General features: G+C 35.3%; 1 protein-coding gene across 1 annotated transcript in view; it reads right to left on the bottom strand.

Moving 5' to 3' along the window:
- The window catches only part of KLHL1 (kelch like family member 1), a 229,987-nt gene that overhangs the window by 36,079 nt on the left and 167,269 nt on the right, over positions 1-26,639 (bottom strand). The window contains exon 7 of the mRNA XM_071570584.1: positions 4,438-4,662. Coding sequence (XP_071426685.1) covers positions 4,438-4,662 — 225 coding nt within the window. The remainder of the gene's footprint in view (positions 1-4,437; positions 4,663-26,639) is intronic.

Genomic DNA, 26,639 nt, shown 5'->3' with positions numbered 1-26,639 from the left:
TGTTGAAATGTTATGAATTTACTGTTATTAATTACTTTCTTCACTTCATCAAGGGAAAGCAGAGGGATTAAAATATTTGCTTCATAACAATATTTATATATATATATATATAAATTTTATTATATAGATTTTTTTCCCACTTGCTGCTCTACAAAGGGATAATTCTACCAGAAATTACTAAACTGGTAAACAGTTCCATTGATACTACCTATTTTTTTGCTCCTAGACCTTTAAGGTATTATGTAGTTCATTACTATATCAGTTTTATTTAAATAGATGGTTTTTCCTACAAATTTACTATATTTTTGTTTTAGTTTTGCATCTTAAACAGTTTTTAAATATATTTTATATATTTTTGACACCTCTCAAGTTTTACATACACACTCCATAAAACTTTGGTTTTCTTTTTAAAAGTTCAAGTGCAACTGGAACCTAAGTTATATTTGCTTTACGAGAAATACAACAGTTTTTTAAAATATATTTTCAATAAAGTGTTCTAGGTTAAAACACCTGTGAAGTTAAGAAGTGGAAAATGTAATCTATCTAATTTATCTAGACTGAAAAAATATTTATATTTGTCCTTAATTATAATTTTCCAATTTTTGTTATTCTTGGCTATCACAGAAAACATTAAAAATGTTCTTATTAAGAAAAAAAACCACATAATATTTTTTTAAAAGAACACTTTTTTTTCTTGTAGGTCACTTTGAAGCTTTTATTCTACTCATAGTCGATGGAAAACCCCTGTATTCATCTGAAGCTGAAATGTAATAAGTCCAAATTAGTGCTTCAGGTCAAAAAAGAGCGACATAAGACTAGGAATAGGCTGATTTTGTATGTCCTTATGTTGAGTCCAATTGCAAAGTTCTATATTTATTTTAAAAAGGGTCTTGTTTCTGAGAAGTGGATTACTTACTGGAAAGCAAGACATGTTAATTCTTTTGTAAATCCATGCTTTTTTTTTTTCTTTTGGGCCATATCTAAACAATTGCAACTACATAGGACTACTTTCAGCTGGTTGAGAATCTTCTGTCTCATTTGGTTAAGGACTTATTTATGATTATTTTCCTCTGTGTTTTAAAGGAAAAAAAATCAGTTAAGATTCTGCAGCTGTGTTTGGTGTATTTGCTCTGTTCACCAGCATTGTTAGAGTCAAAAGTAACTTCTAAACCAAAAAGTGTAAAATTACATTTGACAGTCAATAGCCTTAATGACCAAATTTGAACTATAAGAAACTGCCATTGCTTTGGGTCTGCTTTTGTATAATTCAGATTCTTAATGTCTCTATAACTGAATAAAGCTAGCTCATCCTATTAGTTTTTTCTGTGAAATGACAAAAAAAAGGAACAAAAAGAGCTTTCTATTGCTAGGTATATCTACTAAAAGGTAATTTAAGCTGTGGTTCTAGTCTGTAATGTCCTTATAAAGAAGGGATTTAGATTCTTTTTTCTATCTAAACAGCACTAGACTGTCCAAATATGATCCTTTTTATGATGATTTGATTTGGGAATTCCATTTTAGATTCTAAACATTATATTGGTAGTAACATCTCCTTCTGAACCAAAAGATTTATAGCTTATTTTCAGACTTTAACTTGGCTCTAAAGGACTATAACTTATGTGATACAATACTTTGGTGAATGATAGTACCAAAATTTTAAGTGAGCTGTACTCTGTAGTGCAAACCTTATCTGCTGAAGTATGAATATGATTTGTGTGGCTCCTTCCTTATGCTCATCCTTTAACTTTTGCTGTTACCATATATATATCATATTTTTGCTACCATAAATGAATTTTACTCAGATGCAGATACTTACATTTTTGTAGAATGAATTCTATCTACCCTAGGCCTCTGTCCCATATAAATAAATCTAAGACTTTCCCATCAGCAATGAATAATTTTATAACGTTTTCACTCAGATGATGACAACTGGCAAAATTCTCTCTTCCAAGAAGGGAGGAGGAAAAATATTTAACTTGCCTCCATTATAAGCTGTGGATTTTATTAGGTAATGCCATACCCTGTTAGCCTCCTTCCCACACTGATCATCTTGCAAATACATGTTTGACTATGGATAGTTAGATCAGTATACTTACAAAGCCAAAATTTAAAAGAGGAGCTTAGATACTCTTTACAAAAGAAAAAGACAATTTAGAACACCTAAAAGTCTGAAAGACTGTTCTCCCTTAATTATACCAGAAGCCTAATTTTCTCACGGTGGCACTTAAATTGTTTATTTTGGAAAGACAAGCTGAGTACCAATCATTTATTTAGTTCTTTTTTTTTCCTTTAAATCATGGTTTCACTGGATTTGATATCCAAAATTTTAATTAGTCTATCACTGGTTCCATATTTCCATTCTCTCCTCCTCTGTGTAGACTATTAAGTTCAACAAAGAAACTGGAAAAGTGGATGCAGAATCGCCGAATTTATAAACCACAATCTCTTTTTTTTTTTTTTTGCATCTTCATTCTTTCAGTCTCTTTCTGCCTTCCTTGTATGATTTCTGATTTGGTATTTGTGTCTGACTGTTTTCACCTTATCTATATTTCATTTGTGCCTTTTACTGCCTTTCTGGTGTCTTACTGCTCTTTCATACTACATTCTGGTTTATGAACTACTCAACAGGGATATTAGAGTCCCTTTCAATAATAGTTTTGCATCTCACAGTCTGCGCTTTCTTTTTCGTATTTTAGCACCACTTATTCCAAACACTACCATTACCAGAGCTTTCCCTCATCTTTCATTGGCAGCTTTGAAACTGCCTAACACACAACTTCCTGCACCATGTACTTTCACTTCAAGACCTATCTGTTTTTATTTCCTCATTTCTACATGCATCAACTTATATACACATGGATATATTGAAGATTTCATGAAGACAGAATAAAGTGAATTTTATTACCTGCTTGTAACTTTAGTTACAATGGAGTATGCCTGAAAATTTTTCTTGAGTCAACGAAAAGACAGCTGTGAAAAGGATGGGTGTTTATTTCTAATCCTGTATACAAAATCCAATTCAAACTGCTCTAACATTATCATTACATGGACATACCATAGCACATAGTTTAGAAAACAAACAAACAAAAAAGATTTACTACTTCAGACTAATTTCTCATTACAAAGGGCCTTTACTAAACTAATAACTTTATGGGATACTTAGAAAAAAGCTACAATAAAAAAAGTAATTACATTCTATTAACTAAGCTTCTCAGGAAGAAATATATTATGATTCTTACTCAATTCCAAATAAAGAGCAATCTCTAATGCTTCTCAAACAACTGCAATCATCTCAGTTTATGCTTCTGTCCTCATTTACATGTTGGTTACAAAAAGCAATAGGAAAAATCAAAAAGATTCCACAGAAAAGAAAAAAACCCTCAAGTAGTCAAATGCATAGCCTGTTCCTTTATTTTTTTCCCACAGAAAATATACCATTTTTTCCCAAGTCATAACCTCAACACTCTTCAACTTAAACTATAATGACATTTTTAAAACCATTGACCAAAAGCATCTGCAAAATTATCAGTCTGAAATTATTTTTTAACTCATCACCAGAGGGTTTTGATCATAGATCCATCTCTTTTGCCACTGTGAAGAGTTTTTTTCTCTATCAAGAATTCCATAATGTTTTATTAATAATTTCCTGGGTTATAGCTGCAGCTGTTGTACTTTTAACACCCTTGGAAACAGCACTTAAACTAGTAACGCAACATTCTGGAAGACTGGTATATTTTTGAAACATCACAAAATTACTTATGTAATTGAATAAATTAGAGCTTTTTTCCTACTGCATATACATGATATATATACTAGAAGGACCACTTTTTTTGTTTGTTTTTCCAAGGAAGAAATAAATCTGTCATTTGCTTAATTTAAAAAAAAACAGTAGAGTAATATAGTGTGGCTTGATTAATGATGACAATGGCATGGATAATGCTATTAAAACCAAAACAAAACCCAGCTTATCTGAAAACAGTCTGTGAAAAAACATGGTCTTAGTCATGATGAAATTCTTGTTACAAATACTTTGTAAAGCACATCAGTCCATCATTGGCACGGTCTTTATAACCTTTATTTTCTATCATAATAAGTAAATGAAAACAAATAATTCTGATTAAAAATAATACCTTGATTGCTTCATAAATTAAAAATGTTCTTTTTCAAAATCAATGTATACAGACCCCAATTTTCTTATTAACCTGTGTAAGCTTCAGGGTCCCTCTGCTGTTTATTTGTTTTTTTGGGTTTTTTTTTCCAAAATTATTTTGGTAAATAATAAAAACTTACTTAACCCTCTGTATACTTAGTTATCTAACAACAATATTACAAAAAAAAGTTATTGTTACTGTCAGAATTAAAGGATTGCTTAAAAGTATTGAGTTTTCCATTGCAAATGATGTAACTGAAAATTGTGGCATCTTTTAAAAATCTTACCTAAGCCATGCCTATGTGTTGACATAGGTGGTAACACAGTCCAAGCCTTGGTCTTTGGATTGTAACATTCAACAGTGTTTAATGTCTTTAAGCCATCCCGGCCTCCAATGACAAACAGCTTGTCATCAATGACAGCAACACCAAACTGTAGCCTCCTGCCATTCATTACTCCAGCCTGGATCCATATATTTGTTCTGAGATCATACTTTTCAATAGTTGTAGCACCTGATGAGACATAATAATAAAATTACATATACCAAGTGCATTAAAAAGAGGCATTGCTTCTGTTTTTATTCTTTTTTTTTCTAAAAGCATTGAAACTTTTATATTATTTTCTGATTACATGTACATCTTGAAAAATATTTTTTGCTTTTTTAAATAAAGCAGTCCTTAGAATAGAGATATGCATGTGTGTGTAACAGATTATCTTTTATACCTCCTGAAGAAGCGTGAAAAAAAAGAAAACCTAAATGGCCCCTACAGAATCAAAGTATTTCAAGTCTGAATAAAACTATGCTCTAACATTATGATATTTTAAAGTTAGTGAAATGATTATATAAAATACTAATCTTGTTACACTTGACTCTAATTTTCCATACAATGCATATTGTCATCAAAGATTAGTAGTTTATTTTAATTTGAATTCAGGTTTTCGTTCTTATTTTATTATGTAGGTTTTTTTTCAGACTTGCTGGAAGTACAGAATGCCGTACTTACAACATCAAGCAAAATATTTAAAGAATGTTTCCATATACAGTCAAAAATATTTCCTTCTGAGTTTAGTAATTTGAACCGCTTTCCAAGATTAATTAAAAAATATAAAGAGAATTTTGTGTAATATAACTTACAATTTATTAATGGAAATGTCATTAAGAGGCCTTCACTGTTAAAACTAACTTGTATGTAATATGCAAAGATGAGATACAAAATGAAATGTTTATTACCAAAGAAAGAGAGATAAAGGAAGCATAACTAATTTAACTAGATTTCAGAAAGTAGCAGTCATTCGTTCCATTAATTGTAATATGGCAGTAGAAAAATTTAAATCAGAACTACAAATATCTAAATAATAAATGAATTTAAATTAATCCTTAAGAGAGTGACTTGAAAAGTAATCAGTGTTTTATCTTAATGTACACGTAATGGTGCTTCCAAAGTTTAAATTACCTACAGATAAAATCAATATAATTATTAAGGTTTACCAACTAACTATTTGGATTATAGTAAATGGTTAGAATTCCCTGAGAAATAATTTTTTTTCAGGATTTATTTATTCTTTGGAACAAAAGAGCAGTGAACTGAGTGCAAGCAAACATCATGAAAGCAATGGTTTTGTTAATTGAACTAAAAAAGATATAATTTAAATTCAATTTGTAGCTAAGTGTAGCAGAGCAGCAATAATGTACAATACAACCAGATTAAATTCTCTCCTATTTTTATGAAGCCATACGATATAGGAAGCAAATTTTCCATTCAATTCAAAGAGACATATTTATTTATCTTTTTGACTCTAGTTTGAAATTTAAAACTGTGTAAATTCATAAATCCTTAGGTTTGAAAGACATTATATAGAGATTATTTGATACAGTTTTTTGGTGATGCTGCAGGGCATATTATAATGATGCACATTAATAAAGTTGCAATGCTTGAAATTTTTTATATATATGGAACTGATTAATGTTAAAAGCTAGAACTGTATCACATGAGTTCTGTAATACTGTCTGCTTCAATGGTAAAGAGTACAGTTTAAAAGCTTTGTCATTCTGAAAATCATACTTACATAACAGAGTCTTTGAATTATGTTCAGCTATATATTTTCTAATATTGGCTAAGTCTGAGTTGCCACAATGTTTTCTTAAATTGCATACTGAGCACCTAATCCAGGAGTTCCTGGAATGCTTGAACTCTGTTTATCCAATAAACTGCCTTGCTAATCTGTGTAGTGGTTTTAGCTAGGCCTCAAATTAGCAGGCTCAGAGAATCTACGTGGATTGGGAGGCAGGTACCACCTGACTGGGTAACCAAGGAAATATTTCATACCAGATGACGCAAACCTAAGACGTGTGCAGAAGTGGGAGGTGTTCAGTTAGTTCCATCATGGCTGAAGTAAAAGAAGGACATGCTGAAGTTCTTCTACTGTGCTAGGTCCCTGCTCCGGCTGCCGCAACTTGCATTTTGTTTGAGTTTCAGGGAAGTAGAAACATTTTGTTGTTATACTTTCTCTTTCTTGCTGAGTGTCTTTTGGGGTGCTTATAAAACTACAGTGATAGAATCTGGTTTGGGTGGGAGGTAGAAAATTGTTGTTATATCCAACTTGTTTTAAGTGTATGTTATATTGTAGTTTTACTCTTTTCTGTATAAATATATGTAGCTAGTTTAAGCATAAATGTAGTTTGAGAGTTTTTTTCCCCTTTCTCCCTTTTCTCAGTGAGAGGAGAGAGGCTCTGACTTGGTATTGAGTAGTTGGTATTTTGCCAGCTTAAAACAAGACAATCTGTAATGATGACAAGGATGTGGATGATATAACAATAAAACCAACTTCAACAGCAATGATAATAATAAAAAAACAACACAAAATGAAATAGGTGTCAGTCCTATAAAATCATCTTTAGTATCAGGAATCTGAATATAGTGCAATATGGACTGCAATTCAGACAAGAAAAGTTCTTGAATAAAACCAGCTCTTGGATGAAGAAGACATGATAGAATCAGCTAAAAGAATATAGCTATCTTGTCAATGGGCATAAAAGCATAGTTTTAGTCTTTTTTTGGCTTAATTCTATTTCATGCTCTTCAGTCAGTTCAGTCTCAGCACAGGAATGCCCATAAACTCTTTATGGATGGTAAGATCGCATGAAGAAGAATGTGAAAGTGACACATTTTTAACTCTGTTTGATGACAGTTCCTACAGGAAGAGCTCTAGGCCTTAGAATTTCCTATCAGAAATCATTAGTCACTGTAGACTATTTTAGTACATGTCATCATTGCAGTTAGGCCAGCAGCATCATTTCACACCAGGCTTGCATTCACTAGACTTTTTTCAAAAAACATGGAGCCAAGTTAAAAATCCCATTCCTTGACTTTAGTCACTCTCAGCATGGGTGATCAGCCTGCAACTTTTAAAATGAATAAAACCTACCAGAACATCTCAAATAATCCATCAGCTGAAGGTGTACACAACAAAGGCTCAACATTAAATATCTGTGTAGAAAACATCTACAGTGTCTCCCCTGTTCCTGCAGCAAACATGGAAGCAGATGTAACCTCTGCTTAAAGCTGCAACCACAAAATTAACCAGCATCTCCTATTTTGTGAACATACCAGTCCTGTCCCAGTATAGAGCTGGATATGAGGGTGTCTAAATAAAATAAAACAAAACAAAAGAAAAAAACAACAACAAAAATATTTTTAAATTGTGCTATGTCCTCACTGTGAAGAAAACCAAGCAAATTGAACAGTTCATCCATAGATATTGGGGCTTCATCCTTGAAGGTTTTCAAGACCCAAATGGATACAGTTTGATTTCAGAGCTGACCCTGCTTTGAGAAACAAGTTGGACTGGAGACTCCCCAAGGCCCTTTCCAATCTGACTCTCTGATTGCATCATCTGGGATAGAGATTGTAGCCATCAGTTTCTTTTCCTAGGAATGGTTCTTCAACACTTTCAACAAGATAAAACCTCATATATGAAACAATTTTATTTAAGATTGTGAAATTAAATACTATGTGAATAAAAAAACCATTGCAATCCACTCTGTGTTCTACTATGTCACATATTCATTTTATTTTAAAGCATTATTTATATAAGCAAATATCCAGAAAAAAATCCCAATAAAGACATAACTGAACAAAAAAAAAACCATCTTGCCCTAGTGCTGTTCTGTTTCTATCATTTTGATTGCAATGGCTCTACAGAAGTAATACCTAAACTAGAAAAATCTTTCAACAAAAAGGTCATGGAATCACTGAAAGATATGATCAACATAGTCTTTAGGATAACTTTAATTGCAAATTATTGAGAACTTCTTTTATTTGAGAATTTATTTTTACAATATTTAGACTGTTCTTCATTCCCATACAAATGGAAAAGCAATGGGCTATCTTAGATTATAAAAGAGAATAAACTTCTATCTTTCCTAGGAAGAAAACTGGGTATTTCTGGCAAAGTAATGGATTCCTTTCTTTAGCTCAACTATTTTGATCTGAAAATTTAAAGGATATTCTGCACCTAGGAGAGGAGGCAAAACCTTGGTTAATTCCAACAGGATTTTACTAGACAAATTAGTTAAGCTCTTTAAGAGTCAGGTCCTCCTGGTATATAAAATCAATAACATATTGGAACATTTTTAATGGTTTGAATCTATTTGCATATAATACTTTCCGAAAGAATCATTGCATTTCCAAACGTTGACATCATAAATATGCTAAGAACTAATTAATTTACTCTCAAACAAAATAAAAGCCAAGGGTGGGTGCAACAAACACAGCACAACCAGCTGGTCAAAAGAAGTGAGTAACCCACTGTATTCATCATTTGTGTGGCCTCACCTGGAGCACAGTGCGCAGTTCTGGGCTGCACAACTTTAGAAGGATGTGGAGCTCCTTGAATGCATCCAGAGGAGGGTAGAAAAGCTGGTGAATGGGCTAGAAGGAATGTCCTTTGAGAAGTGGCTGGGGACTTTGGGACTTGGAGAAAAAGAAGGCTGAGAGGTGAATTCACTGCTCTCTATAACTTCCTGAGGAAATGAAGAGGAGAAGGTGGTGCAAAGCTTTCCTCCCCAGTTTCCAGTGTTAGGACACAGGGGAATGGACCAAAGCTGCACCAAGGGAGGTTTAGACTAGATGTTAGGAAACATTTCCTCAGCAAGACAGTGGTCAAACCCTGGAACAGACTTCCTAGAGAGGCGGCTGATGCCTCAATCCTGTCAGTGTTGAAGACACTGGTAACAACATGGTCTAGTCAGCCCTGAATTGGTCAGGCAGTTGGACTAGATGGAGGTCCCTTCCAACTGATATTATACTAATTTCATTCATATTAAATAATCAAATATGTTAATACATAGAAATAAATGAAGCTATGGTCTTTGATTCACTGACATCCTTTTTTTGCTAATTGTAAAATTACTTTAAAAACTTGACTTATGGTAAGACTACTGTAACTAAGAAATTCATAAACACCCAGATTTGAGGCAAGTATTTTGGAATTTTGTTTTAACATTTAGCAACTACATTTTATGACTTCAGGTAGTAGCTCTGTCTTTGCCAGGAATCTAAGTGGACCATGTAATCACATCCAACCACTAACTCTGCACTGTCAAGTCTACCACTAAACCATATCCCCAAGTGCCACATCTACACATCTTTGAAATACTTCCAAGAATGGGGAGTCTATCACTTCCCTGGGCAATTCCAATGCCTGATAATACATTCAGTGAAGACATTTCCCCTCATAGCCAACCTAAACCTTTTCTGGTGCAATTTGAGGCCATTTCCTGTCACTTGTTACTTGAGAGAAGAGACCGACACTCAACTGGCTTTTCAGGTAATTGTAGGGAGTGATAAGATCCTCTCTGAACCTCCTTCTTCTCCAGGCTAAACAACCCTAGTCCCCTCAGCTGCTCCTCATAAGACTTGAGCTTCAGATCCTTCACCAGCTTCACTGCCCTTCTCTGGACACCCTCCAGCACCTCAATGCCTTTCATGTAGAAAGTGGCCCAAAACTGTACACAGTACTCCAGATGCAGCCTCACCAGTACCAAGTATAAGGGGACAATCACTGCCTTGGTCCTGCTGGCCACAGTTTTTGACACAGGCCAGGATGCCACTGGCCTCCTTGGCCACCTAGGCACACTGCTGGGTAATGTTCAGCCACTGTTAACCAGCACTACCTGTCCTTTTCCACTGGGCAACTTTCCAGCCACTCTGCCCCAAGCCTGTAGTCCTGCATGGGGCTGTTGTGACCTGAGTGCAAGACCCGGCACTTCAGCTTATCGATCCTCATACAACTGGTCTCTGACCATCCAGCCACCATGTCCAAGATGCCTCTGCAGAGCTTTCCTGCCCTCCAGCAGATCAACAGTCCCACCCAACTTGATGTTGTCTGCAAACTGCCTGGAGGTGCACTCAATCACCTCACCCAGACGATTGATAAAGATATTAAACAGAAGTGTCCCCACCACCACTTATGAGTGGCTGCCAACAGGTTTTAAACCCATTCACTATTTCTCTTTTGGCTTGGCCATCCTGACAATTTTTACCAGCTAAGACTACATACATCCAGGTTATGAGCAGGCACTTTATCAAGTAGAATGCTATGGGAAATGGTGCCAAAGGCTTTACTAAATTTCAGGCAGACAACATTACAGCCTTTCCCTCATCCGCAAAGTGGGTCACCTTGTCATAGAAGATCAGGTTAGTCAAGCAAAACCTGCCTGGGAAAGTAGAATATAGTGTCTATCTTTAAGACTCTATTTTAGAGATAAAGAAATAATATATCAGAGAGTATAAGAGTTCCTAAAAAAGAATGTCATAAAAGCAGTTCCTGATTACAATTTTTTTCTTCCAAAATTGATAATGGGTGTTTGTGTCTAGTCCCTGAGATGCTGGAGTGACTAGAGCTATTGAAACAAGATGAACAGGGTTAAAGGAGTGACTTATCATTTCAATTGACTGTCAAAATGCAGCAGAAAACTGTAACAAAAGCTCACTGCACAAAGCTCCAGGAAAGTATACTAGTCATAAATGCACCTGTAACCACACAATAAAATGTGAAGTCATGGTCTTTGTTATCATGGATGAAAGTATAACTTGTTTTCATAATAAACTTTGGAGAATAATAAACTAAGAGATGTTTATAAAAGATTAGTTTTGCACATAGTGTAGTAGGACAGGAATTACAGATTGCAAATACACATATGTGAATAGAAATAATGTAAGAAGTTCAGACAAATACGAAGTTTGGTAGGTAATGCATCATTTTACTGTGAGAGACATTTTTCTATATGTATTTTCAATAGAGGACACCTACTGACTTCAGGCAGCCACTGGTAAGAGAAAACATGTTGAATTTGGAAATGCAAATGTGAAGGAAGAGATTATCATTTAATTTACTGCAATGTGGATGTGATTTTACTGTATAAATGACAATGTGGTGTTATGCTTAGAACTGTAAATATGTGCAAATTTATTACCTTTCACATAGCTAAATAAAACAAAAAAACTTTGATTTAAATAGGGCCAGAAAAATCTATATTATCAATCATATGGTGACAAGTAAAGAACCACTCAGAAATATGTCCCATTGTGCTAGCTACTGCAAAAATCAAAGTAAAAATCAACTTTATATATTTTAGACTGAAAACCAAACACAGGCAGAAGAAGAGAAGGAAGGCATACAAAAACACATAATGTGATAGTATCAAATATTGGTTATCTATGGTCATATGTTTATTCATTTCATTTAACTGGGTAGGAGTAAATTAATTGTGAAAATATGAAAAGAAAGGAATAAAAGCAGATACTAAGATGAAAGCGAGACAGTGAGAAGAAGATGATGGTGGAAACAGGCAAATACTTTCAAAGAGCATTAATGAAGATACAGAGATAGGCAAAAGATGAATTTAAACAATAATAATAGAGTGATGATATTTCACTCCAGCCATAGTGCTATAGTATTTTCTGAACAGACGCAGTTTCTTCCTTTGTACAATTTCCTTGCTATTTTAGATAACTAGAATGGATTCAGTTCATTCTATCAAAAGAGAGGATGGATACAGCTACAAACATGAAAATGTAGGTATCTGCAATTTGAGGTATTTGTATAAACTCCCAAGGTAGTGCTGGTCAGTGCTGCTAATGGATTCTGTACAGCACTCCTGTGTAATAAATGTTGGTCTTGACTAGATCAAGTGTACTATCTATATCTATATTGACTGTAGTGGGCACTGAGTGTACAGTTTAGTTGTAGACACGTACAGTGTAAGCACGAAAATTTAGACGAACCATATTCTCATTCTTATGTAATTTGTTAGTACCTTCATATAGAAGAGTGAAAGGGGAGAGATCATACGGGTTTTGGTAATGCAGGCTATGGTAATTCAAGACAAGGGAATTGACTGCAGACAATTTTTCTATTACATTTGTTCTATGAAAATTTAGATAAAACAGTGTTGACATCTTAAAATAGCTTTCAATAAAAAATACTGTGAAAATAGAAGTTTTAGGAGGCAAGAAATACCTTTTTCTTTACATACAGTGTCCTACACAATTTACCTACAACAACAGCCTTTGAAATTGTACCAGAGTTTTGGTTGGAAAAAAAAAAGAAAAAAAGAAACTTGGTAGACAATTATTTCACTTTGGAAGTTCTCTATCTACACTCTAAAATAACAGCACCACTTCACTCTACTCATACATTACTTGTAATTTTGTAGAATACTTTGGAGGAAGAAGTAGAAGTCAGAGGAGAGAAACATGCAAAGAAATGTAGGCAAGGAAGTAAGTGAGGGACAAAATATGTGGGATGATATGGGATAATATGTAAGAGATTTAGAGACACAGGTTTGAGAGGGAAGATTGTAGCTAGTCCATGAAGGGAACACATTTTAATGTAAAGTCTAATACATAATTTAAGGAGGTAATAAGGAGTTTTGTACTGACGTAAAAACAGGATGCTGCAAGGAACACAGTAAGACACATATAAGACTGTTCTTAGCCTTATCTTAACATATCTTTCTTTTGTTTGCTTTTGAGCAGGAAATGTTTGAATCCAACCATTTCTATGAAGAATTGAACTTACAGGACCCATTCAAAAAACATAACTCTTGTATCTTTTTTATTTATTTCGCAAAGGAATTTACAATATTCTGGAGCAGGGAGAGTTTAGGGAAAACATTTATCCTACAATTCCTAAATGATTGCTTGCATTGCCCTTGCGTCTACATCCAAAGTCACTCTGCCAAATAGCATGGCCCCAGCTTGCCCCCTGATCCTGAATGTTTATACTTCATACATATGTGCCCCTTACTAGGTTCTAGTGGAAGTAAGAAAATAAAAACGGAAGAAACATTTGTATGCAGCATTCACTTCAGGCTCCACTCCACACTGGCAGACTGGATGAGATTGCAGCATGTTTGATTTCTTCCATCCTGCAGTACTGAAAGGGATTTCAGCAGGCTTTCTAAGCTTAAGCACCTTCACACTTTTTAAACATTCATACCCTGATATACAAACATAATTCTAGTTGTCTGTGTCACAGGTCTCATATTATTTCATTAACTCTGAAAAAGTGCATATATAATCAATAATTACATTGCAGGATAATTAATCACTCTTCACTACCAGATCTGGAGGGACTATAGAGTATCCCTGGATGTATGCAAATAGCAGAGAGAGGGTCAGAACCCTATTCCCATTCATTTTCATCACTTGTAAGGTGAGGTCAGTATCTAGAGTTTTTAAACCACCACATGGTGACGCATTGAAGGAACAGTCACTCAGTCAGATGCTTATTCTAGTGACAAGCAAAAATTGTTTACATCACATGTCAGCTGAGGTAAGAAAGTTCTCTCCTCTCTGCCATTACTAGTAGATGGGAGTCAGCAGAGCCAACTCCTAACTGAAGCAACTTCCAAACTGTGCAGACACAAAGAAATGAGCAGTGCTGGTTAATACTGCCCACCCTGGTCTATAGAGGCTGTGATAGGATGTCTTAGCAATATTAGAAATTTGTAAACAAACACTTTTTTCTAACCCCCATGAACAAACCAGAGCAGTTCTGATTATATGTATCAGAACACCAGGAAATCCAATTTCCTAGGACCACAAGGATGGAAGGAAGCAGTTGAAAAGAGAATATGGTATATTTTCCTAGGGAAATTGGAGATACAGGTTTAATGTGAAGATATGAAGAAAATACATAAAGCAAAAATTCACTATTCATTTTTAGTTGCAGCATATGTGCTGATTATGCAGAGATAGACATATTTCCCTATAAAACAAAACATGGAATGTTACAGTATAAGTAAACCACACAAAAACCTAAATAAAAATACTGCTAACTATATTAAAAATGACATGAAATTAGATTTTAAAATGTATTCTATTATAGTTTCATTTACTTCTGTATTACTGCTGTTTTTTGAGTTGTCTAATAGTAAAAACAGAGTGCATGATCTCTCAGACTGTCTTTAAGATACTGGATATGAAACTGTAAAAAGATTAAAGAAAAACAAATACACCTAATATTGAGGATTTTACAATAAAAGCACTACACACCCAGGAAAGTCCTCTATACAAACGCACATGCACAAACCCCTATTTTTCAGACGGACAGAGCTCTAAAACACATTGACATTTCAGTATGAAGCACTGAAGACAGAATATATGAAAAAGACATAGAGAAGTGGTACAGAATTCATTTAATAGCTACTTGTATGATAAACACAACTGAATAGTAAATTGCAAACCTATGCCATGACTGTGGCAGGAAAAATGATTTCTGACAAGAAGATAAGGATGTTTCTTGATCTTCTGGATACATTGCAACTTTTGCTTTACTTTTTTTTCTTTGTTTCCCTAACTTAGATTCTACTTATGATCCAGCAGGGTACTGGATGAGACTAGTTCTATGTATTGTGCATGGGCCTGGGCATTAAAACCCCTGAATAATCAAGGTTTATGAAGTATTGAGATACCTACAGAGAAAGAAAACTTTAGAAATTAAATATGGTAGATCATCAGAGTAGTTTTGCATGAATGTCCAACTATTGCTGACAACTCCTCTGTGTATCCAGCAGGGGTGAACGTGATCCTACCATCCCATGTTTCTCATAAAAGAAAGAGTATTAGATCTCATAATTTTACCTTTATCTACAGAACAGTACATCATTGGACAATAAAAATTTCTTTTTTTTTCTTTTAGTTGTCATTTGTAAGCTTACAAATGTGTGATTTTTTTTGGTGAAAACTTTCAAGTGTTATTCTAGTTATCTTCTATTATACTTCATCTTTTTCTAAAATTAAGCATATTTCATTTCCTTGCTAATAACTTGTAAATCAAAAATTTTCTACGAAACTGATTCTCATTCCCATATTTTTTGCATAGTTGATGGTTGCAGACCAGTCGAATAACAAGGTCATTGCATGAAAAAGAATAAACGTATAGCAATATTGTTTGCAACCAAATATTTTAAGTCAAATGCAGATATATTTACAACCTGTCCTTCAAGGATGTTATTAAGTATTTTTGAACAAGCTGATGTAGGCTACATGAGGTAATGAAGATTGTCTGAAAATATGAATGCAATGTATTTATTTTAAGTAGATATAAATGCAGGAATTTTTGTATTAAAAAAAGCAAAAATCACTTCATAAGCAGATGCCAGTCCTAAACACCTCCCCATGGCCCCCAGCCTCACCTTTTTACTCAATGTAGATATTTGCACCATAAAGGTACCTTTCTTTTCCTTATTGTTAGAATGGTTCAGTGTTTAAACCCTAACAAAGAGAAGGAATTCTACATTTTTCATCAAAAAAATTCTACATTTTTTGCCCTGGTAAGACTTTCTGCTGATTTTGCTATTGCTAAAGCTGTTGCTGATGGATGCTCTGATCACTTTCTTCAAGATTTAGAGATGCTGCTGTGAGTAGGTGCAAAGTGATGACCTTGATCTAGTGAACTGCAACATTACATTTTGAACTGAAAAGATGGTTACTCAAGTGGAACGAATGTGAACTAAGCAGATTACTAATGTAGATACCAAGGAGAATCTTTAAGAACCAGCTATAGAGAAAACAGTAGCACAGGGCAGCAGTTCACTGCCCTGTAGTCAGATTGCAAGAAATTCCTTTAAACTCACCAAAAATCTATAATGTGCACACAAAAAAGAATCCTACACTTTTTTGAATGAAAAAAAATATTAAAATGTTATAAGGATTAGCCATAAAGTGATAAAAAATATAAAATCAAAAAACCTTTGGGAATATTCAATTACTCTATATGATCAGAATTCTCTAAAACCAATACAAGTTTTTTCCTCTAATGTTTATATTTTCAGGAGTATTAGAAATGACAGCTTTTCAACAGTGATTTTAGGCAATATCTTTAATGTTGGGTGGTTTGTTTTGTAACATAGCGTTATGGTTTACTATATAAAACATTCATGGTTTCTTTTATGCTTTTATCTTATCTATAACTTACAAAAGTTACTTTTATTAATGATTTATATTATGCACTATGCTAGTCTACCTTTGCTCAGCAACAAAACATGTCTCTTCTTTAAAAACAATTCTGTTCCCACTGGAATTTGTGCAAATAATGTGATAACAGTAAGGAAAAACAGTCCTATAAGTGGACAAAAGCAAATGTGAGGGGAACTTCATATTCTGCAGGAGTGTGCACCTAGTGGAGCTCCCACCACTCTGGAGGGGGTGATGGTGACCTGCACAAACTGTGAGAGAGGGGGTGCATTTGTGTGTGTGTGTGTGTGTGTGTGTGTGTGTGTGTGTGTGTGTGTCTGTGTCTGTGTGTGTCTGTGTGTGTGTCTGTGTGTGTCTGTGACTAGAATTTCAGGGGATTTGCTCAAGAAGAATGCTGAGAAATGTAAAGAGATTAATTCATATTTTGTAAGTGTCTAGTATTGCAGTTTATCTACTACATGATTGACATTCATTCTAAACACCTAGTTCATCTGATTGGCAGTTCATTAGGTATTGTAACCAAATCAATAAGCTGATTTGATCATTATTTGGTTTAAACACAGTGAACCGAGCAGTTTGGTTCTGCAACAGCCCCAATTTCCCATTATCTTAGCTTTCTTTTATTATTTTTCATTATTGCTATACAGATGCTCATTCACACTGCTTAGCTGATAGCTCAGTTCCCGGGAGATTCTGTTTTGCTGCAATTACTTCCCTCTGAGGTAAATCTGTTGTAAAGCATGCTATCCCTAACTTGCACAGACAGGAACCAGATAATGCCCAGTATCCATTGGGTTCTCTATGGTGCCACCTGTAGTCCAAAGAAATAATTGTGTTTATTTTGTTTTCCAATTCAGAGTACTAAAAATAAGGTGAAAGCAATCTGTTGAAGATTACTTGGATGCTCTTGTGCTTGAAAACACAGACTTTTGAGCATTTCCTAGAATTTGGAATGGAGATTAATGAGGTGACTGAAAGTGCAAAACACAGCTGGAGAACTGCACTAAAAGGTGCCACCAATTTTTAAGGCTTAGCTACACTGGCTAGTGAGGATGGTTGTTCCTCCAGAACATGATTCAGAATTTGTGCTGGATGAAACTATTTGGTTTATTCTACAAGCAATCCCAGTAGTAACAGCCACTAATGAAACTTTGGTGATCAGGGAACATATATTGGCTAGCGTATAGAAAAACATAAGATTTCTGATAGTATAGAAGTCCTCTAAATCATGCATCTGCCAGGCATGTCTCTTCTCCGAATTACATACAAAGTTTTCTTTTCTTTTTTTTTTTTTTCTGTGCACTTTAATCACTGACAAAACATCTGCACTGGAAATGTCAGACCATAGATAGAGTAAGTAGCAGAGAAGCAATGAGGAGGAACAGAGGGGTGTTCTTGGGAGAGTATTCCCCCAAATACAGTCATGATGCAGCAGCCTCTTGTGCTGTCTGCTCGACCCCATAGTTTATACCAACAGTAGTGAATATCAGATTACCAAGGTGAAATTTATCTTATGTCATAACTTTGGCTCTTTTCTATTTTAAATTATGGAGGCTTCAGAATAGATCAGTTCGAGATCTTCACTTTATTTCAAATCATAACTGAATCAGCAGCTTCAGAAGATAACTACACTGAAAAAAATGCCAGAAATTAAATGACGTCAAATAAATACTGAAAAACTACCAGATGGTGTTAAAATCTTTTTTTTTTTCTATTCAGAAATGCACTGCTAAATCAAAGTACTTCAACTGCTAATTGGCCTGTGAGACTGAATGTTCTGGAACATATTGAAAATCACAGCAGTGAAAAAAAGGAAATACTCATGTTAATACTCATAAGAACTGGACTAAGAGAGAATTTTAGTGTGATTTATAGATTTAATTATGTCATTAGTGATTAGCTGGTGTATTTCATATTCTTCTGTTGAACTAATGAACCAAGTTCTACTTTTACTCTGGAATTATACTAACATGTTACAGAATCACAGAATGGTTGAGGTTGAAGGGACCTCTGGAGGTCATCTGGTTCATTTTCTTTTTTTCTGGGCAGAACAGTCCCAGATCTCTCAGCCTTTTTTCATAGAAGAGATGCTCCAGTCCCTTTATCATCTATCTGAGATGGTATTAAAGGACTCACCAGTATTTCCAGTGATATCCGAGCAAAGTGGGGAAAATGTAAGTCATTTATTGACTGAAAAGAGAAGGAACAGAGTGGTATTTAAACCTGAATTGGAATAAAAATGAGAAGCTGAAGAAAGAAAATCTTGTAAAGAATTATTTTAAGAGCCTTGCACAGAGAACATGCTGTGATCCGATATCTCCAGTGTCCACAAGCTGTGGGTCTTGGGTGTTGTGTTTGAAGCCAGAAAGGACAATTTTGATCATTATCTTGACTCTTCAACAGCAGATTTTAAGTCAGTAGTTCCTAGAGTATATGAATATCTGTCCTTTATATCCTTTCATCAGCAGAACAGGCCAAGTATCATGAAATGCCTCTTCAAATAATGGTATTTTTTCAGATACCTACATAGGAAAAGACTTTCCTTATTCTTGATGCATCCCCAGTCTTCAAAGAGATGCACTACATTGTCTTAATAGGCAGGTATGGAAAGTGATTTTCCATGCTGCCACCATGGGGGAAATCTACTGGAACGCCTCTACAGTGTGGAGGCAAATCTTTCTCAGTGCCTTCAAGAGAAACCAAAAGCAAATGAAAAGAGGGGAAAATAATCCCCTCATGTCACCCTCTTCAAGAGCAGAAGATGCTTTAAAATCCCCATGCAAGGTCTACCATGTAGCAGACAGTGGGACGGAGAGGTTGGCTGCTCTATACAGCTTCCTCTGCTCCCTAGGACTGCTACTAGGGATCAAATCTGCATGTGCAATTCTGGCATTTCCATATATCTGAACAATGGTTATGCAGTTGTTTGGTATAGGGGCAAAATGATAACAAATTGTTTTCTGCCAAACTACTTTCCAGCTGGGGGGTTCTCAGCTTGCAGGGGTTCTTGCTCTGGAGGTGCAGGACTTTGTAGTTCCCCATGTTGAAATTCAGTAGGTTACTTCATCTTATTTCATTAATTATGGTTTCTCCCTCCAGAATGTTTTGTTGCTAGCTAAATATAATATGTATTTCTTGACACAGTTCACTTTGGCTTCAGTGTATCATTGTGTGAATCAAACTATAAATCACACTGTCTTTGCAGTTTATCAAACTCATATTCAATAATGAACTCTTGCACTATATTACAATGACTGAAAACATGGATTTTTGCAGTAGGTAAGTCTCCCAAAGCCTGTTTTTTCATTTTTTTTTTATTTTTAAGTTGTTAAATTAAACTCTGTTCCATTTAAGAAATCTAAAAGAAAATGCAAATTTCAATGCATATCTGCAATACAGAAACTGAAAAATTCAGTTATCCATCCTGCATAGCCTGCCTACATCCTACTTTGGCATTCTAATTTTCTCAAAAAACTCCACCATGATGACAACCTTATTACTCTGCTATCTTAATGGTTCCAATGAGAGTGCTTCTCTCTGTTGTTGTTCCTGTTTATATATATTTCATTATTCTTTTCCTGTTTAGTCTTCCAGAAAGTGTTTAAAAGGAAAACAGAGTTGGTCACTGGTACCCAGTGCTGACCTAAAGCCAGTGGAATGTTACTTGTTTATAAGTTCATTTTACAATTAAGATAAATGATGCTGTAATTGTTTACCATTGCTAGCTAGAGAATATCTGGGAAAACACTGGATTATACCAATACACATTTTTATGTTCAATCCTCTTAAATGTGTAGATGTTTTGGAAAAAATGTACTCCAGAAACTATAAGAAAGAATATGGAAATGTATTACATGGAACTGAGAAAACACATAACCATAAAATCATCTTTGTTGAAAAAGACCTTTATGATTGAGTCCAGCCTTTAACCAAGCAGTGATGAGTCCACCAGTACACCATGTCTCTCTGTGCCACACCTACATGTCTTTTAGATAACTCCAGGGATGGGAACACAACCACTTCCCTGGGCAGCCTGTTTCAATGCTTGACAACTCTTTCAGTGAAGAAATTTTTCCTGATATCCAACCTAAACTTGCCCTGATGCAATTTGTGGTCCTTTGTTCTCATCCTAGTGCTTGTTACTTGGGAAAAGAGATTGATCTCCACTTTGCTACAACCTCTTTTCAGGGAGTTGTAGAGAGTGATAAGGTCTCTCCTGAGTCTCCATTTCTGCAGCCTAAACAACCTCAGTACCCTTAGTTGCTCCTTCACGTCACAACCATCTATCTCAGTAAAATTACTCACTTTAGATATTTGAAAACACTGGAGTTGTTTGGCTGAGTCAGAACTGTTACTTAGACCAGAGAAGATTTCAGAGAAAAACTGTAAGTATCTTAATAAACAGTATGCATATAGCTGCATGGAATGTTAGAGTCACAATTTATTTTGGCTTATTGTCCTGAGGTATTTTATGGCCATGACTACTTGATTCTTTAACATAACTAATGTCCTCATGGAGAACACAAGTGAAAAAAACCATTATAAAGGCAGAAGAAACACATACAGAGAGGATTGGTGATGACAGATATGTGATGTTATCAATAAAAAGAGTAGGATTGCAAGAGGGACCATCAATTTCTGACTTGTCCGTTCTTTTGTGAACATCGACTTATGCCATAAGTAACGATAATGTGGGATGATAGCCCTGATATGAGTTGAGGGAAATGTCTCAACCCCTTGGAGGGTTGCTTGCAAGAATCATTGTCAGGGGACAAAGAGACTCCAGTATCTCCCTGAAAGTGTTTATTGATGGGGTTACCGAGGAATGGAGTGTTACGGAAATGACATGGCCTTTCTTCCCTGCACCCTGTGGCACCCTTCAGAGACGCACCCCTAAAATATTGACTATAATGACTCAACCTTACTGAAGGGAAAAGAGAGATTTGCCAACAAAAAAAAGAGATTTGCCAACAAAAAGAGATTGGGCAGGAGCAAACACTGGGAAGAAAATCTTCTACCACCTCTGGGAGGGCAACCTATGAGCTATCCTGTCTCCTCCCCCACCTCATCAAACATTGCAGGGGTAAGCAACCAAATTCTTACTCTATTTTTTTATGCCTTACTAATTTTAATTTGCTATAACTCACCAGGTGTGTACATGTTAGTGGGAAGTGGCTATATTCTTCCTGTTGCTTTTGCTTTGGGTCACTGTGTTTAAATGTGCTGTTGAGCTGTTTTGTTTCTGGTTGGCATCCTCTGTTAGTTAAGTTTGTCGTGGATTAGGGTTAGAGTTAGCGTTAGGGTTAGGGTTAGGGTTGGGGTTTGGGTTCAGCAACTGCTGAAGTTGCCTGTAGAATGTGTTTTGTGCCAGTTTCTTTTGTGTTTTTTGGTCATCAATTAAATATAATCTTGCAGCTAAATGTCATCACCAACTAAGCAACCCCTATAGTCATTGTCACACACTTGTATTAATAAACATTATTTCGGGAGCTATTGTGGAGAAAGTTCTTTTCTTGCTATTAAGTGTGGTCTCATAGCAGCAGTCAGAGACACTTCCAACTTGTATGCTGTCCAGTGTTCGACAGGCAGTGTTGGGACCATAAGGCTCTGATTTTCTGGAGGCACTTATAGCTATTAAGTTCTCTCTAGCTTGAGTGTGGTCCTCACAGAAAGGTCAAAAATCTTTCCAGCCTGTGTTCTGTCCAGTGTTTGACAGGCAGTGTTGGGTTCATAAAGCTTTGATTGTTCTGAGGACACTTATAGCTATTAACTTTACATTAATACAAGAGTGAGGTAAGAAATCTTTGCATTTCTGCCCCACTCTCTTTCACGTGACAGCGTGTTTGCATTCCTGCTTGAAAGGGTCTGCTCCTGGAGTCATACCAGGGCTGTAGATGTCCCTGGACTGTGGTGCCAGTTACTGGAACCAAAGAGGTCTTTAACCTCCAGCCACTGTGGCTTCATCATGAAAACCAGCTACCTAGGGAGATGAGCATGAGTGAGGAGGGCAGCAGGGCCATGCTGGTACTCAGGGGATCCATGAATGCGCATGTGCTTGTGAACCTGGGAACTGTGGTGTATAAGCTTCTGCCTCAGCGAGCCCAAAAGGAGGAGGGAACATGGATATCTGTGCTTTGTCTGGTGTGAGTCCCAAATGTGGTGGCTGCTGATAGCAGCACTTTTTCTGTGACCATCTGTTTGACCAGCCTGTCTGTGTCCTCTGTGTATCTATGTCTGTCTGTGACTGTCTCTGGCACACACAATTTCACTACTGGTTGAACCTGCCAACGGGAAAATGGTAAAAGCATCTTTCAGACTGAGCAGAGACTCTGGGTTCCCAGGAGCACCATGATGGCTGCACTACAGCAGCTGGGCAGGAGGGTTCCGGGCCGGGGCAGCTGGATCCAGGGGCTGTTCCATTTTTCCTTAGAAGTTTTTAAGCATTCGACTATTTACTTGCATTCTAATATCAGAACAGGAATAAGAAAAGACACCAATTTCTTAATAGCAATAAAAATAAAATATGAGCAACAGTATAATGTGAGCACTATCTATCATTAAATGCAGGAAGCCCCAGCTATAAATTCATTTGCATGCTGGATTAAGGAAAGAGTTAAGTAGAACAGAGAGGTTGAGGTATTTAACTATGCTATGGCCTCAACCTTTTAAGAGAAGACCTCAATGATTTATATTACTTATAGGTACGATTATGCACACACACACACACACACACACACATGTATACACAAATATATGTGTATATGTATACTTACAAAGTATGCATATTTATATAAAACTTTTCAAAAAGCACACCAGGGAGAAAGAGAAAGCAATAAATATATTGTTGTTAGTTTTTTTTTCTTTTAAAGGAAAATGCTCTATCGTCTTAAGTAGATTTTAATGCTTGCGTATTATACAAATACAAGACTATAAGTACTCACATTCTAAAAATTAAAGTCAGTTAATGTATATTGTATTTTTTGAATGAAAATGCAATGGAGACGTTTACTTAAGACAGTTACGTGCATCAAATGGATAGAAAACGAATGCTGTCAAATGTTTTATTATGTGAAGACAAGTGGTTCGTAGTAATTTCTACAACTTGCAAAATGCCATAGAACAACCTTGATGGATTTCACTTTCTTACATTCTTCTTTTTTTTTTCTCCCCCCTACAAATTCTCACTGAACTAATAGGAAAGAGGCAGATAGCTTTTCAAGTTACAGATATCTCAGATACATATCTCAAAACCCAAGAATTACCTAAGAGGAAAAACATTATCTTTCCCTATTTTTGCCTTTCTTTACAGTATTTTCAACAGGTTTTCCAATATTTATTTCAGTATTTTAAAAATATGCCTATACGACAATGAAAAATATAAAATTCAAATAAATAAGGTTAAAATGAAGTTTGCTGTGAGAAATGTCATGCTAGAAACAAAACCAGACCAAACCAAACTCCGAAATCAAAAAAGTCCAGAAAAACAAGGACATCTTCAAAGTTCACCAAAAGCGTAACTTCATGTAGCTATGCTAGACGACATTCCTGTGAAATAATAATATATGAAGGTAATAAACCAAATTGGCAAAATCATATTTGTAGAGGAAAAAAATTATTGCAAATGATAAATAAATACATCATAAAAAAGGAAAAAATATGCAACATAGGTCCATAAGGAAGAACGATGGGAGACCACCTGATTTCACATTTCAAAAGTTTCAAATTTTTTAATACATCAGTGGTAATATCAAAACTCTCTCTAAAAAATATCTATACAATAATGAAAGGACTTTTAATATTGTTTGATATGGACTAATGATACAGCTCATCTGTTTACCATCAGGGCAGTTTTTGCAACAGGTTTCATATGTAGTCACAAGATTAATAAAACCCACACATTTAACATCAGCTTATCCAGTTCTTATATGCAAGTGTTTCATATTTGGTAGCAAACATCAGGAAGCATTAAAAATACATCATTGTGAATTGCAACCATCCATGTCAGCATTTCAGTGAAGAAAGTTGTGGGGGGAAAAATAAATTATTAATTATGAGGAGAGATTACAGTATCAGCATCATCAAATATTCAGGTTTGTTTTATGAACTCAGTGACTCTTCAGAACAGGCAAACAGCTCTCAGGTCCCCTGAACTGACATGTGGAAACAAGATTCACTGGGTATAAAAGCTAATCAAGGATCACAAGAAGGATGAGCTGAACAGATGCAAACTGAGACTGCACAGCTGCAGAACCTGAGTTACTGGGAATACATCAGCTGTAACAAAGGCTCCTACTGCACAGATGTGGCTCTGCCATACTAGGCCCCCTCTCAAAGCAGCTTTTATCTGCTGTAAATATATAAAAATCCTGATACTCTTCAGTCAGAGTTTTCATCAACAGACGGCTGAACCTCTGTTGCTCTGTGTTTTCTTCTGCTGCTATAAACTGCTTCTGCCTGACCTGAATCTGCAAAATAGGCTGCCTGTTGATGCTGCAATGGTGCTGCACTCTGTGTTCTCTTCCTGAATATTTCTACATTTTGATTGAGGAAGAGATATTTATAGTAAACCAAAATAAATACTGCTGCACCCAAATTGGGTTAATGGTCATTTCCTACCTACAATGAAAAATTGTGTTCGTTATAATTTATCCTAAGTACAAGGATATTTGTATTTCAGGTATTTTATGATCCAAAGACAATGTTCTGTGCATATCCATGCTTAACATTTAGCTACACAAATGTTTATAAATGCAAAAAGGACAAAAATATTCTGCAGCTATAATAAGAATATATATGCATTGGCTCTTTCATCAACATTTTCTTATATCACAGAATTATAGAACAGCTTTGGTTTGAAGTGACCTTAAAAGATCACAGAATTACAGAACCATAGAATATGCTGAGTTGGAAAGTACCCATCAGAATCATCGAGTTCAACTTCTGGCCATGCACAGGATGATCCCAGGAGTCACACCGTGTGCCTGAGAGAATTGTCCAAATGCTTCTTAAACTCTATCAGGCTTGGTGCTGTAACCACTTCCCTGGGAATCCTGTTCCAGTGCTCAACCACCCTCCGTGAAAAACCTTTTCCTGGTATCTAACCTAAACCTCCCCAACTCAGCTTCATGTCATTAGCATGAATATTCCTCGACCTGCTTGTCACACTTCTCTCGATTTATTTTTCACGTAGGTACAAATGTCATACATCCTTCTCATTTGTGTAACTTCAATGGAAAAACATGCCATGCAATTTTGCAGATGATATTGCCACAGCTCTTTAGTGAAACAATTTCAATAACTATACCTAGACACACCTAGTTGTGAAACCTTGAAGATATAATTTTATATTATACTTTTTAAAACTACAGTTTATTTTACAATAGATCTAGTGTTACTGAAGGCACAAACTTCAGTTTAAGTGTGGACATTAAAATTTAAGAAAAGCTAGCTTTTAGTTAAAATATTTTACTTAATTCCATTCAAGAAATCAGTGGATTTGACTTCTTACCAGAAATGAAAGCAAATCATTGCAATTCTTATTCCCAATAAGTAACAACAAAATACTTTTAATAAAATCTCCACTGCTTTATACTTTACAGAAAAAATGTGGATAATTTCACCTTCTGTTGACATAGCAATAACCTAGTTCAAGCTATATAGTTTTTTCTTTAGAAAACATAAAAAAATGCTGCATTGGAAGATCATGAATCATCCATAATATTTTAGACAACTTCTTAAGGATGGAATACACTATATATCAAACTGCCTTTTTTGATTGGTTAAAAAAGCTGAAAAAAAGAAGTATTTGACTTAACTCGTAAAGGAAACAATTACTAGAAATCTAAACTGAGATAAATTAAGATCATGCTAGAGGATTTTTTGTTAAATTTTGTTCTGAAATTTATAATAATTTTGAACAAGAATGAACTTTAAATTCAGTTTCTTTTCTCTAACAGTATTTATGGTTTTCCTTTCATATCAGTAGATTTTCATTAGACCAAAAG

Source organism: Pithys albifrons, chromosome 1, assembly GCF_047495875.1.
Source record: "Pithys albifrons albifrons isolate INPA30051 chromosome 1, PitAlb_v1, whole genome shotgun sequence".
NCBI classification, from domain to species: domain Eukaryota; kingdom Metazoa; phylum Chordata; class Aves; order Passeriformes; family Thamnophilidae; genus Pithys; species Pithys albifrons.
Note: the sequence above shows the minus strand (reverse complement) of the source record. Positions and strands in the feature narration are given on the sequence as shown.